We start from the raw sequence: 11,648 nt of genomic DNA on the forward strand, positions 1-11,648 counted from the left end.
GCATTATTTGTTCACTTTTGTAGTAAAATACACATAACATAAAGTTCACTATTTTAACCTATATTTATCTTTAAAAAATAATTTACTTTTTTTTTGTTTGTGAGACGGAGTTTCGCTCTTGCTGCCCAGGCTGGAGTGCAATGGCACAATTTCAGCTCACTGCAACCTCCGCCTCCTAGGTTCAAGCGATTCTCCTGCCTCAGCCTCCCAAGTACCTGGGATTACAGGCATGCACCACTATGCCCGGCTAATTTTTGTATTTGTAGTAGAGACAGGGTTTCTCCATGTTGGCCAGGCTGGTCTTGAACCCTTGATCTCAGGTGAGCCGCCTACCTTGGCCTCCCACAGTGCTGGGATTACAGGTGTGAGCCACCGTAGCCCGGCCTGTCTTCATTTTCCTACCTTCACTCCTGCTAGCGTTCCTGGACCCAGATGTCCTGGATGCAGAGGCCCCTCCTGTTACGGTGGTAGATGCATCTCATTCCCCTGGGGGTCCCAACTACTTCTCTAGAGTAACTTTTTTTTTTTTTTTTTTGAGACGGAGTCTCGCTCTGTCGCCCAGGCTGGAGTGCAGTGGCGTGATCTCGGCTCATTGCAAGCTCTGCCTCCCGAGTTCATGCCACTCTCCTGCCTCAGCCTCCCGAGTAGCTGGGACTACAGGCGCCTGCCACCACGCCCAGCTTTTTTTTTTTTTTTGTATGTTTAGTAGAGACAGAGTTTCACTGTGTTAGCCAGGATGGTCTCGATCTCCTGACCCCATGATCTGCCCGCCTTGGCCTCCCAAAGTGCTGGGATTACAGGCATGAGCCTGCGCCGGCCTCTCTTTCTTTTTTTGAGACGAAGTCTCGCTCTTGTCCCCCAGGCTGGAGTGCCATGGTGCAGCCTCGGCTCACCATGTTGGCCAGGCCATTCTCCTGCCTCAGCCTCCCAAGTAGCTGGGATTACAGGAGCTTGCCACCAGGCCCGGCTAATTTTTTTGTATTTTTAGTAGAGACAGGGTTTCACCATGTTAGCCAGGATGGTCTCGATCTCCTGACCTCGTGATCCGCCCGCCTCAGCCTCCCAAAGGGTGGGATTACAGGCGTGAGCCACCACGCCTAGCCTCACTGGAACACTCTTGTTCTTGCATCCTTGAGCTTCCAAGTAAGAAGTTCAACGATTTACCCTCTGGCTTTCATGCTGTGAGGAAGCCCAAGCCACATCAGTGCTTCCATCAACATTTCTCAGCTGAGCCCAGCTTTCAAAGGATTTCAGCCCAGGCACCAGATATGTGAGTGAAGAAACTCCCAGATGATTCTCACTCTCAGTCATTTGAGTCACCTCCAACTGTCACGGGTACGACTAGGTGCGGCGGGTGTTGTGGGCAGTAAAGGTATTTACCGAGACAGTTGTAGGTAAAGAAAGGCAGATTTATTACAGAAGATATGAAAATACATCGCACGGTTGCAATGGGCAGCACAGCAGAGAAGGGGGCTGTCTGCAAAAAGGCAGGGACTGGAAGGAAGTTTCATAGGGGCATGCTGGAGGGTGCTACATGCAGAAAGAGGTCATTGTGTCCATGGGGGATTGTGATTAGCCATCTCTCAGAAAAACTGTTCATTGTTCTTCCCAACCTGGAATGATGTGAACCCGGGAGGTGGGGCTTGCAGTGAGCCGAGATCACGCCACTGCACTCCAGCCTGGGCGACAGAGCGAGACCCTGTCTCAAAAAAAAAAAAAAAAAAGAAAAAAAAAAAAAAAAAAAAAAGTGTTCCAGTGAATGAAGAAGCTGAGTGCCCTTCTGTAACATAGTCTGAGAAGCCACATAGCTTCCCTTTCACTAAACTCCACTGGTTAAAGTAGTCACAAGTCTGCTCAGATTCAGGCGGAGGGGACATAGATCCTCACTTCTCAATAGAAGTGTCAGAGAATTTACGGCTATGTTTTTAAACCACTGCCTAAAAATATACACTCATTCTTCCACTAATACATAGAATTTCAACATATAAAGCACATGAGATTTAAAGACTTTAATCATAGCTAGAGTGTTTATTGGAATATTCAGGTGTGAATTATGTGAATAATCAGAGGTTAACGATTTGAATGACACAACTTTTTAGCACAAAATATGACGGGAACTTGGGCAATCACACAAATATTGATGATGCCCAAATTTAGGAATGCCAGAGATGACAGTGAAATGAACATTTGGCTATTTGGCCTTGCAAAGGTCAATTTCAAAAATGAACCCAAAGAACAGATTTTGGTTAAATACCAAGGCCCAAATTGTACTTCTGCGCATCTGTCAGATGAGATCCCCCCGAATCTTCAAAACTTCCGAATCAGGAAGATTTTTTATTAGAATTCCTATTACAAAGAAAAGAAATAAGCTCAGAGGGCTCAAATTATTTGTCTAAGGTCACACAGCCAGGAAGGGGCATTAGTAGGTGGATCAGTGAGGGCCTGGCAAAACAAACAAACAAACAAAAAACCAGACGGCCAGTCCAACCGAGTCGCATAGGAGTGCTTAATTAATTTGTTTATTTTTTTCGAGACAGGGTCTCACTCTGTTGCCCAGGCTGGAGTACAGTGGTGCCATCTTGGCTCACTGCAACCTCTGCCTCCTGGGTTCAAGCAATCCTCCCACCTCAGCCTCCCGAATAGCTGAGACCACAGGTGACCGCTATCACATCTGGCTAACTTTTTGCGTTTTTGGTAGAGACGGGGTTTTGCCATGTTGCCCAGGCTGCTCTCGAACTCCCCAGCTCAAGTGATCCGCCCTCCTCAGCCTCCCAAAGTGTTGGGATTACATGCGTGAGCCACAGCGCTGGGCTTTAATAAACTATTAACAAAGTTCTTGCTCATGGGCAGCAAGGTTGAGATCGGAGGCCCAGGGGACTCCACTGAGGACCACATTGAAGACTGGCCAAAACCTGGAAAAGGCACCGAAAGCCTCTCTCCATAAGACATGCCTGCCAGCACCATGACAGTTTACCATTGCCATGGCAACACCCATAAGTTATTGCCAATTTGCTAGCCAATTCTGAAAACCCACCCTTTAATTAGCATGTCATTAAAAGTGGGTATAAATGTGACTGCAGCCTTGCCCCGAGCTGCTATTTTCAGCACACTGCCTAGAGGGTAGCCCTCCTTGTTAGGTACTGGAGGGAAGGTGAGCGTTAAAGACACAGAAGGTGGCTCAACAGCAACCCAGGTATACTGCAGACACCTGTGGAAGTGGGGAACCAGCCTAATGCCAGAGCCCACCGCTGCTTATAGGCTGGGGGTACTTACAGCTATGGGTGGGAGGGGTCTGGGCAGTATGGCTTGCTGCCCAGCAGGATATTGATAAGATGGTTCCATGATGAGACAGTTCTGGCCCTTGTTCTGGTGGAATGTGGTGTTCTCTGCACTTTCTCCCAGCAGAATATGATAGGGATGTTTCTTCAGTTGGGCCTTTGCCCGATAGGGTATGATAATGTTTCTTTAGTTGGGCCTTTGTCCGCCTTGTGGTCAGGTAATTAGGCAGGATGTTTCTCACTGGCCCGAACCCCGTGGAATATTTCACTTTGACCAAGATCTGCAGAATAGTCGGGGGCTTACAAAATGGTTGCAGTTTGGACTAACACTTCTCTGCAGGGGCAGTCACTGAGCTGTAACATTGTCCCCTGTCTGGAGGATGCCAAGAACCTGCCCTGCATCACGTTGAGGAAACAAGAAAAGGCGAGGCATTATTATCCTCATGCTAGAAGGGGTCGGGGAGGAGAGTGAGAAATTTGTAGAAGTTTCTGGAAATTCCTGGAAGAACCCAGGAGCTTGCTTGTAATAGAGAAGGCTACGAGCCCAACAGGGGCTGTACCTTTTGTTGGAGGAACCCAAGACGATTAAAGCCTCGTTTTCCTCCTTTCTTGATTTCGTGTCTCCCAAGAGTTGCGTTGGGTGAATCCAACAGGTGGGGCAGAGGATAATAGAGTCAGCGGGTGCAGCCACAGATGTTGGCACTTCTCACCGACCTAATCCCCAGTGTTCGCGAGGCCCACTTTGGTGGAAAGAGGGCCTCCGTGGAGGCGCCACCGTGGTGTATCCAGACCCCCTTGCTCTGCGACCTGAACAGGCCACTCCTGCACCCGGCGCCCTAGGTCCAACGGCAGCGCCGGCAGCAGGCGGGGCTCAGTCCTAGCAACCCACGCCTGGTTGCCATGGAGACGTCGGCACCTGCGCAGCCCAAGACCCCCAGCGGCGGTGCGGCAGCCAGTGCGCAGACGCGCGCTGCGACGCCAACCTCGGCTTCTGGCAGCTAACGAGATCGAGGCTGGACGCCTCGTGACCTGCCTGGGCCGGAGCGGGGGCGGACGGCGCCTTCTTGGCCCTTTCTGCCTCTAGCAGGGGCGCCGGGGTAGCCGGAGCCAGCGACTGGGAAACGGCTGCATCTCGCTGCCTCTCCTTGGCCTGGCTGGGCGGTCGGAGGCTGGTCTGCCAAGTAAGTCCCGGCCCGGCAGGCGGAGCGTCAGGCTCGGGGGAGGGTCCGAGGGTCTTTTGCGGCAGATTCCGGGACCCGGGGGAGGGTCCGAGGGCCTTTTGCGGCAGATTCCGGGACACGTGTGAGCACCGGGGCCTGGGTTGGGGAGGAAGGTGTTGGGAAAGCGCGAGGCCTCCTGCAGGCCAGCCGCGGAGGGGGCAGCTAGGATCTGTGAGCTTGGCCATCTTCCTGGGAACCTGACCTCGCTCCCTTGTCACCTTGCAGGATTACTGTTTGGGGACCGCTGCAGCCCACGTCCACCTGATAGACTATTTACTACACGTAGTAGGGTCAGAGCCGCTAAATGTCCAAGACCATGGCGATGAACCTTCTGGAGGATTGGTGCAGGGGAATGGAAGTGGACATCCACAGGTCCTTATTGGTCACAGGCATCCCAGAGGACTGTGGCCAGGCAGAAATTGAGGAGACCTTGAATGGGGTCCTCTCCCCACTGGGCCCGTACCGCGTGCTCAACAAGATTTTTGTGAGGGAAGAGAATGTTAAAGCTGCCCTCATTGAGGTTGGTGAAGGTGTGAATCTGAGCACCATCCCCCGTGAATTCCCAGGAAGGGGTGGTGTCTGGAGAGTGGTCTGTAGAGACCCTACCCAGGATGCTGAGTTTTTAAAAAATCTGAATGAATTCCTGGATGCCGAGGGGCGCACCTGGGAGGATGTGGTCCGCCTGCTCCAGCTCAACCACCCCACACTGTCCCAGAACCAGCATCAGCCCCCAGAGAACTGGGCAGAAGCTTTGGGGGTGCTCCTGGGAGCGGTGGTGCAGATCATCTTCTGCATGGATGCCGAGATCCGCAGCCGGGAGGAAGCCAGGGCCCAGGAGGCCGCTGAGTTCGAGGAGATGGCAGCCTGGGCTTTAGCAGCAGGGAGGAAGGTCAAGAAAGAACCGGGGCTTGCAGCAGAGGTGGGTTCTGCCTTAAAGGCAGAGACCCCCAACAACTGGAATGCCACGGAAGACCAGCATGACCCTCCCAAACCTTTGGTTCGCAGGGCTGGAGCTAAGACTCGCTCCAGGAGAAAGAAGCAGAAGAAGAACCCCAAGCAGGAAGCAGTGCCCTGGAAAAAACCCAAAGGCATCAATTCCAACAGCACAGCCAACTTGGAGGATCCTGAGGCGAGTGATGCTGAAAGCATGGCGATCTCAGAGCCAATCAAGGGCAGCAGAAAGCCCTGTGTGAAGCAGGAGGAGTTGGCTTTGAAGAAGCCCATGGCAAAATGTGCCTGGAAGGGTCCCAGAGAGCCACCTCAGGATGCCCGGGCAGAAATCGAGAGCCCAGGAGGCGCCTCTGAGTCAGACCAAGATGGTGGCCATGAAAGCCCACCAAAGAAGAAGGCCATGGCCTGGGTCTCTGCTAAGAACCCCGCTCCCATGAGGAAGAAGAAGAAGGTGAGCTTGGGCCCTGTCTCTTACGTCTTGGTTGACTCAGAAGATGGCAGGAAGAAGCCGGTGATGCCAAAGAAAGGGCCGGGCTCAAGAAGGGAAGCATCAGTTCAGAAGGCCCCTCGAGGCCAGCAGCCTGCCGAGGCAACAGCCTCAACCTCTAGGGGTCCGAAGGCCAAGCCAGAAGGCTCTCCTCGGCGTGCCACCAATGGTGAGAATGACAGCAGAAGTGACTGGGCTCGTGCCAGCAAGTGGATGAGGCAGGAGGAGCAGGAGTGGCAGGTGGGGCAGAGGAGCCTGAGGAGGTGGTGGGTCAAGCGGGTGATGAGGAGGACCCTGGTGCATGGCAGGAGGTGGATGACACACCAGTTGAGGAGGGTAAGAGCCCAGACTGCCCTTCCAGGAGCCCCTGAAGGCTGATGCTGGGGACATCTGGTGGGCAGCAGGCAGCAGAGCAAACCCACTGACCGGTTGTTTATCAATGAGTGTTGCTGTGGTCATTTGCCACTCCATCTGACCCATCTTCCTTGATGAGAATTTAATGGTTTGGGCCCAGGCTTGGTGGCTCACGCCTGTAATCCCAGCACTTTGGGAAGCCAAGGTGGGCAGATCGCCTGAGGTGAGGAGTTCAAGACCAGCCTGGCCAACATGGTGAAACCCCATCTCTACTAAAAATACAAAAAATTAGCCGGGTGTGGTGGCACACGCCTGTAATCCCTGCTACTCGGGTGGCTGAGGCAGGAGAATCTCTTGAACCTGGGAGGTGGAGGTTGTAGTGAGCCTAGATTGTGCCACTGCCCTCCAGCCTGGGTGACAAGAGTGAGACTCTGTCTCCAAAAAAAAAAAATTTAATGATTTGGGAGGCCAAGGCAGACAGATCACCTGAGGTCAGGAGTTTGAGACCAGCCTGGCCAACATGGTGAAACCCCATCTCTACTAAAAATACAAAAATTAGCTGGGCATGGTGGTTTGTGCCTGTAATCCCAGCTACTGGGGAGGCTGAGGCATGAGAATTGCTTGAACCTGGGAGGTGGAGGTTGCAGGGAGCCAAGATCACACCACTGCACTCCAGCCTGGGCGATAGAGTGAGACCCTGTCCCCCCCCCCCCAAAAAAAAATTAATACTTTGGAGTTATAGTGTTTGCGGGGTATGTGGCTTTAAGGGTAAAGTTTTCTAGAGACCTGGCTGGGGAACAGAAATGTTCAGGGACCCAGAAATTTCTTGGAAGTAATGCATTTCCTAATGACACCTCTCTGCTTCCCTTCTTGAGCTATTCTCTCATTTATTTGCAGAATCCAGAAAGGTTTGATCTGGGGGACCACCCATACTGAGGAGTTGAAAGAACAAGGAAGAAGTTCCAAGTCAACCAAGTTTTCTCTTGCCACTGAATAAAATAAGACTTTGGACTCTCTTAGGGCCCCTGTTGATAGAGATCTGGCTCTGAGGTAAACGATAGGTGAGGTCTTGGGTGGGAGGGAGTTGGGGAAGGGAGGTGGATCTCTATGCTCTTTTCTCTACCAGGCCTGCCGTTTCACCGCCTCCTCTACTCCCGCCTCCTCTACTCACCTTCCCTTCAGAGGCAGGAGAGTTGGTAAGAGGATTGGGAAAATTCTAGAACATTCATTCCCCTTTATGCATGAGCAGGGTCACTGTTAACACTCATCCATGTTCAGCTTTTCTCCCCCACGCCTCGCTCCCTCCTCGGAATGGTCAGCGACCTCTGCAGGCCCTGGCGTTTGGAAGAGCTGGGCGGCCCTGCCGTATTCTCCCTCCCGCCTTCCTCTCGTGTAACCAGCGGGGTAAGTTAAGCCAGGACCTTCACTGCAAACCTGGCTTCATTGCTCCTTCAGTCTCAGCTTCTATTCTCCAGTTATCTAGCCAGGAGGTCCCAAGAGTTAGTTTTAGGGAAAAAGAATGTCTGCCTAGACCTCAAAGTCTTTTGAGTTTTAGAGTCTGTTAGTAAAAATGGCACTTTGATTCCCATTTGGGATGAGCCCTCTTAGGAATCCTGTGGGGAAGGGGGGTGATTGTAGGGAAGGATGCAGGCATTCCTAGGCCCCCAGCTCCAATTCCATCCGTCTACCAAACTGTCACACCATCTTTGCACCAAACTGTCACCATCTTTGCAGCAGAAGGTCACTACTCACATTATAGTAAGAGGGGAAAAATATCTTTTAAAACTTTGCTGTTGGCAGGGCGCGGTGGCTCATGCCTGTAATCCCAGCACTTTGGGAGGCCGAGGCGGGTTTGAGGTCAGGAGTTTGAGACCAGCTTGACCAACATGGTGAAACCCCATCTCTACTAAAAATACAAAAATTAGCTGGACGTGGTGGCGTGCTCCTGTAATCCCAGCTACTCAGGAGGCTGAGGCAGAAGAATTGCTTGAATCCAGGAGGCGGAGGTTGCAATGAGCTGAGATTGTGCCACGGCACTCCAGCCTGGGCGGCAAAGTGAGACTCTGTCTCAAAAAACAAACAAACAAAAAAATTTGGCTGTTAATGTCTGCCCTCTGAATTCAGACACACTATATTAGACCAGACCAGTGTGTGTGTGTGTGTGTGTGTGTGTGTGTGTGTGTGTTTGCGTGCGCATGTGTAGAGGAGAGGGCAGGGTCCCTGAGATAATGGTTTCCAAACTGTATCCTAGACGTCCACAAAGATGTAATCCGAACCTATTTTTTTCACATGTTTAAAAAACTGAAAAGTGACTACTCAGATATGTTGGAAGTCACGTTGAAGACTATCAGAATATTACCTTGTGTTCATAGGTTAACTTGTTTTTGTACATGTCTTGAGTTAGTTATTTCTGGCATCTCTTTGCTTAAAATTGAGTTTCTTGTAAATGTGACTGATGAGCGAGGTTAGAAGTGGAAGAAATTCCTGTGCATGTCCTATAATCTGACACCCTGAAAGCGAGTTTCCTTTCGTCATTCACATGCTCTTGTTGTGCTGTGACTCTTCAGTTGTGTGGTAGTAAGTAAATGTATTAACATGGTGAGCAGTAGTGATATTCTATCATAGAGTATTAGCCCTTGCAAGTTTTCAGGGCGTCTTTTCCGACTTCAGTTTTTGTGATAAAGAATGTAAACAGTTGTTAGATGTTCTCAGTGATTCAACTTTAAAACAAATTTCTCGTGATGATGCATTTCAAAATCCTGAGTGAGTCTGACTGAAAAATACAAGAGGAAAGAGAGTGGTTTCCGTTTGCAGCTACACAGCTGTGTGCATCAAAGTTCTCCTGGGGTGTGTGCCAAACAAAACCCAGGGGTGAATTGGATTCTTGAAGAGACCAAAGCCTGCAACTGTCCAGCTTCTAATTTCAAAACGGGTCCATTAGGGCTCCATTGTGTTAACAAGTTGACACCATGACTAGTAAATGTAAACGTGTATGTATAAAATAAAGTTTAGCAAATTAAGTGTCCTGTTAAGTCTCTTTTGTAGGTGGGGATTGCATGGACTATTAAATTTGAGGAAAGGGTTCCCCCTTCAAACTGTGCCCCCAGCCAGATGTGACTGGTTATCAGATATGGGTTCAAGCTTCGAGAATTGTTAATGATCCATGAGAGAAGAAGCCGTTTGTCCTCTTTGCGAATGGCTTTCCACCGATGTGGAAGGATGTCCCACAGATCTCGGGGTTTCTAGAATAGGTATCTGGTGACACAAATTACCTCAAAGTGCCAGTTTATTTTTTTATAAACAGCTGGAAGATGAAAACCTTTCTCTCCCTATTCCCTCACACAGAAGCCAAGGTTTTTTTTTTTTTTTTTGAGATGGAGTTTCGCTCTGTCACCCAGGCAGGAGTGCAGTGGCACGATCTCAGCCCACTGCAGCCTCTACCTCTTGGGCTCAAGTGATCTGCCCACCTCGGCCTCCCAAAGTGTTGGGATCACAGGTGTGAGCTACCACGCCCAGCCAGAAGCTGAGGTCTTTTAGCTAAAAATTTATTTTTCTTCTGGCCCTCCCCTGCCCCTCCCCAGGAACTCCTGAACCAGGGTGGCCACTACATCAGTCATTTGGAATCTGTTCAAGGTACCATTTCGTGGCCCTACCTGCTGATTCAGGATCTCTTGGGGGTTGTACATAGTTATCTGCATCTTAAACAGTTTCTCCTGAGAATTTTTTTTTTTTGAGACGGAGTCTCGCTGTGTCACCCAGGCTGGAGTGCAGTGTCATGATCTCAGCCCCCTGCAACCTCCGCCTCAAGCGATTCTCCTGCCTCAGCCTCCCAAGTAGCTGGGACTACAGGGGTGTGCCACCACACCTGGCTAATATTTTTGTATTTTTTTTAGTAGAGATGGGGTTTCACCACGTTGGCCAGGATGGCCTCGATCTCTGATCTCTTAACCTTGTGATCCGCCCACCTCAGCCTCCCAAAGTGCTGGGATTACAGGCGTGAGCCACCACGCCCAGCCAAGAATTCTATTAATAATACACATTGGAGAGCTTCAGGTGGAATAATTCAGACTTGGGGAAAGGGAACTGTCCTTAGGGGCCCAGGTTGGGGTTTTGTGAAAGTGAATGGGGATTGTGAGGAAAGATGTGAAAGAGACCAAAAGGGAAGCTGGGATTTGAGGACACAGAGCTCATTAGGAACTGCCATGTACCCATAGAAGCATCTGGATGAAGGTCTATTTATTGGATGCCCCCACACCCCCACAATGGGAAAAGCCCTATTTGGCCAAGATGTTTAAGTACCTCCCACAATAATAGTCACTCACACTGGTTATGCCCAGGCTGTCAGTAAAGTATGAAAGGCCTACATGCCCTAAAAATGGGGGGAATCCAAGGCTGGAGCACATGAAAGCTGTCTTCAAGGAAACCTCATCGCCCTGGGTGGAGGTGTTCTGTTCAGGGGTGCGTCTGGGGCGAGGCTGGCCTGGAGTGTTTGCAGGAAGATGGAGAGCTGTGGATGCCACCAGCAGGGCTCGAGGGCAAAGTGTCCTGGTCGCCCATGCTGCCATTCAAGCAAGGTTCATTGAGAATCTGCTATACTGCTATACGACAGCCAGGAGCAAGACAAAGGCCTCCTGGAGCCCGACATTCAGGTGAGGACAGACCTTGTATAGATAAAGGTGGAGAGGGCGGGAAGCTCTGCCATGATAAATAAAGCAGGAAGAGAGGCAGGCAAGGTGAGTGTGCAGAAGCGGCTGGCTGTCGCCTACAGTGGTTGGAGGAGCCACTCTGGGAACTCGATGTCTGAACAGACCTGAAGGGGGTGAGAGGTGAGACAAGCAGTTGGCCAAGGACGGCCTCCTGGGCAGAGGGAACAGTCATGGTGGAGGGAGGCTCTGATCTGTTTCAGAAAGTGAGTAAGGCTGGGCGCAGTGGCTCACGCCTGTAATCCCAGCACTTTGGGTGGTTGAAGCTGGCAGATCACCTGAGGTCAGGAGTTCAAGACCAGCCTGGCCAACATGGTGAAACCCCGTCTCTACTAAAAATACAAAAAAAAATTTGATGGCGCGTGCCTGTGGTTCCAGCTACTTGGGAGGCTGAGGCAGGAGAATTGCTTGAGGGAGGTTGAGACTGCAGTGAGCTGAGATCGTGCCACTGCACTCCAGCCTGGGCGACAGAGCAAGACTCTGTCTCAAAAAAAAATAAAAATAAAAAAGCAAGGAGGAGGTGAGGAGCAGAGGCCAGGGGACTTTGGAGGCTGGTGTGCAAAGCCCCACAGGTGTGGCCAGGATGGATTCCGGCTTTAATCTGAGAGATGGGAGCCGTGGGAGGGTGCTGAGCACAGCGTCAGGATCCTACGTA

The 11,648-nt window shown here is 50.9% G+C and overlaps 1 protein-coding gene and 1 long non-coding RNA gene across 3 annotated transcripts; one reads left to right on the forward strand and one right to left on the reverse strand.

Annotated features, from left to right (window-relative positions):
- Positions 1 to 1,388: 1,388 nt before the first annotated feature.
- LOC134732177 (uncharacterized) lies at positions 1,389 to 4,118 on the reverse strand. Its single transcript, XR_010115053.1, has 2 exons — positions 3,274 to 4,118; positions 1,389 to 1,699 (listed from the first exon to the last, which is right to left on the reverse strand). It is a non-coding gene; the product is annotated as an uncharacterized lncRNA (long non-coding RNA).
- Positions 4,119 to 4,232: 114 nt separating this feature from the next.
- On the forward strand, positions 4,233 to 9,310 carry PNMA8A (PNMA family member 8A). 2 transcript variants are annotated; one of them, XM_055236297.1, is made up of 3 exons: positions 4,233 to 4,459; positions 4,724 to 6,105; positions 7,188 to 9,310. In XM_055236297.1, exons 2-3 carry the CDS (start codon positions 4,803 to 4,805, stop codon positions 7,202 to 7,204), a joined length of 1,320 nt encoding a protein of 439 aa, XP_055092272.1. In that variant the 5' UTR covers positions 4,233 to 4,459; positions 4,724 to 4,802; the 3' UTR covers positions 7,205 to 9,310. The 2 variants fall into 2 exon arrangements, with proteins under 2 accessions (XP_055092272.1, XP_055092273.1); XM_055236298.1 differs by having other exon boundaries at positions 4,724 to 5,900.
- Positions 9,311 to 11,648: the final 2,338 nt, after the last annotated feature.

The sequence above is a fragment of the Symphalangus syndactylus genome, chromosome 13 (assembly GCF_028878055.3).
Source record: "Symphalangus syndactylus isolate Jambi chromosome 13, NHGRI_mSymSyn1-v2.1_pri, whole genome shotgun sequence".
NCBI classification, from domain to species: domain Eukaryota; kingdom Metazoa; phylum Chordata; class Mammalia; order Primates; family Hylobatidae; genus Symphalangus; species Symphalangus syndactylus.

What these genes read in the sequence shown, in the direction of transcription:
- PNMA8A (XM_055236297.1), top strand. Translation starts at nt 4,803, where the DNA reads ATGTCCAAGACCATGGCGATGAACCTTCTGGAGGATTGGTGCAGGGGA.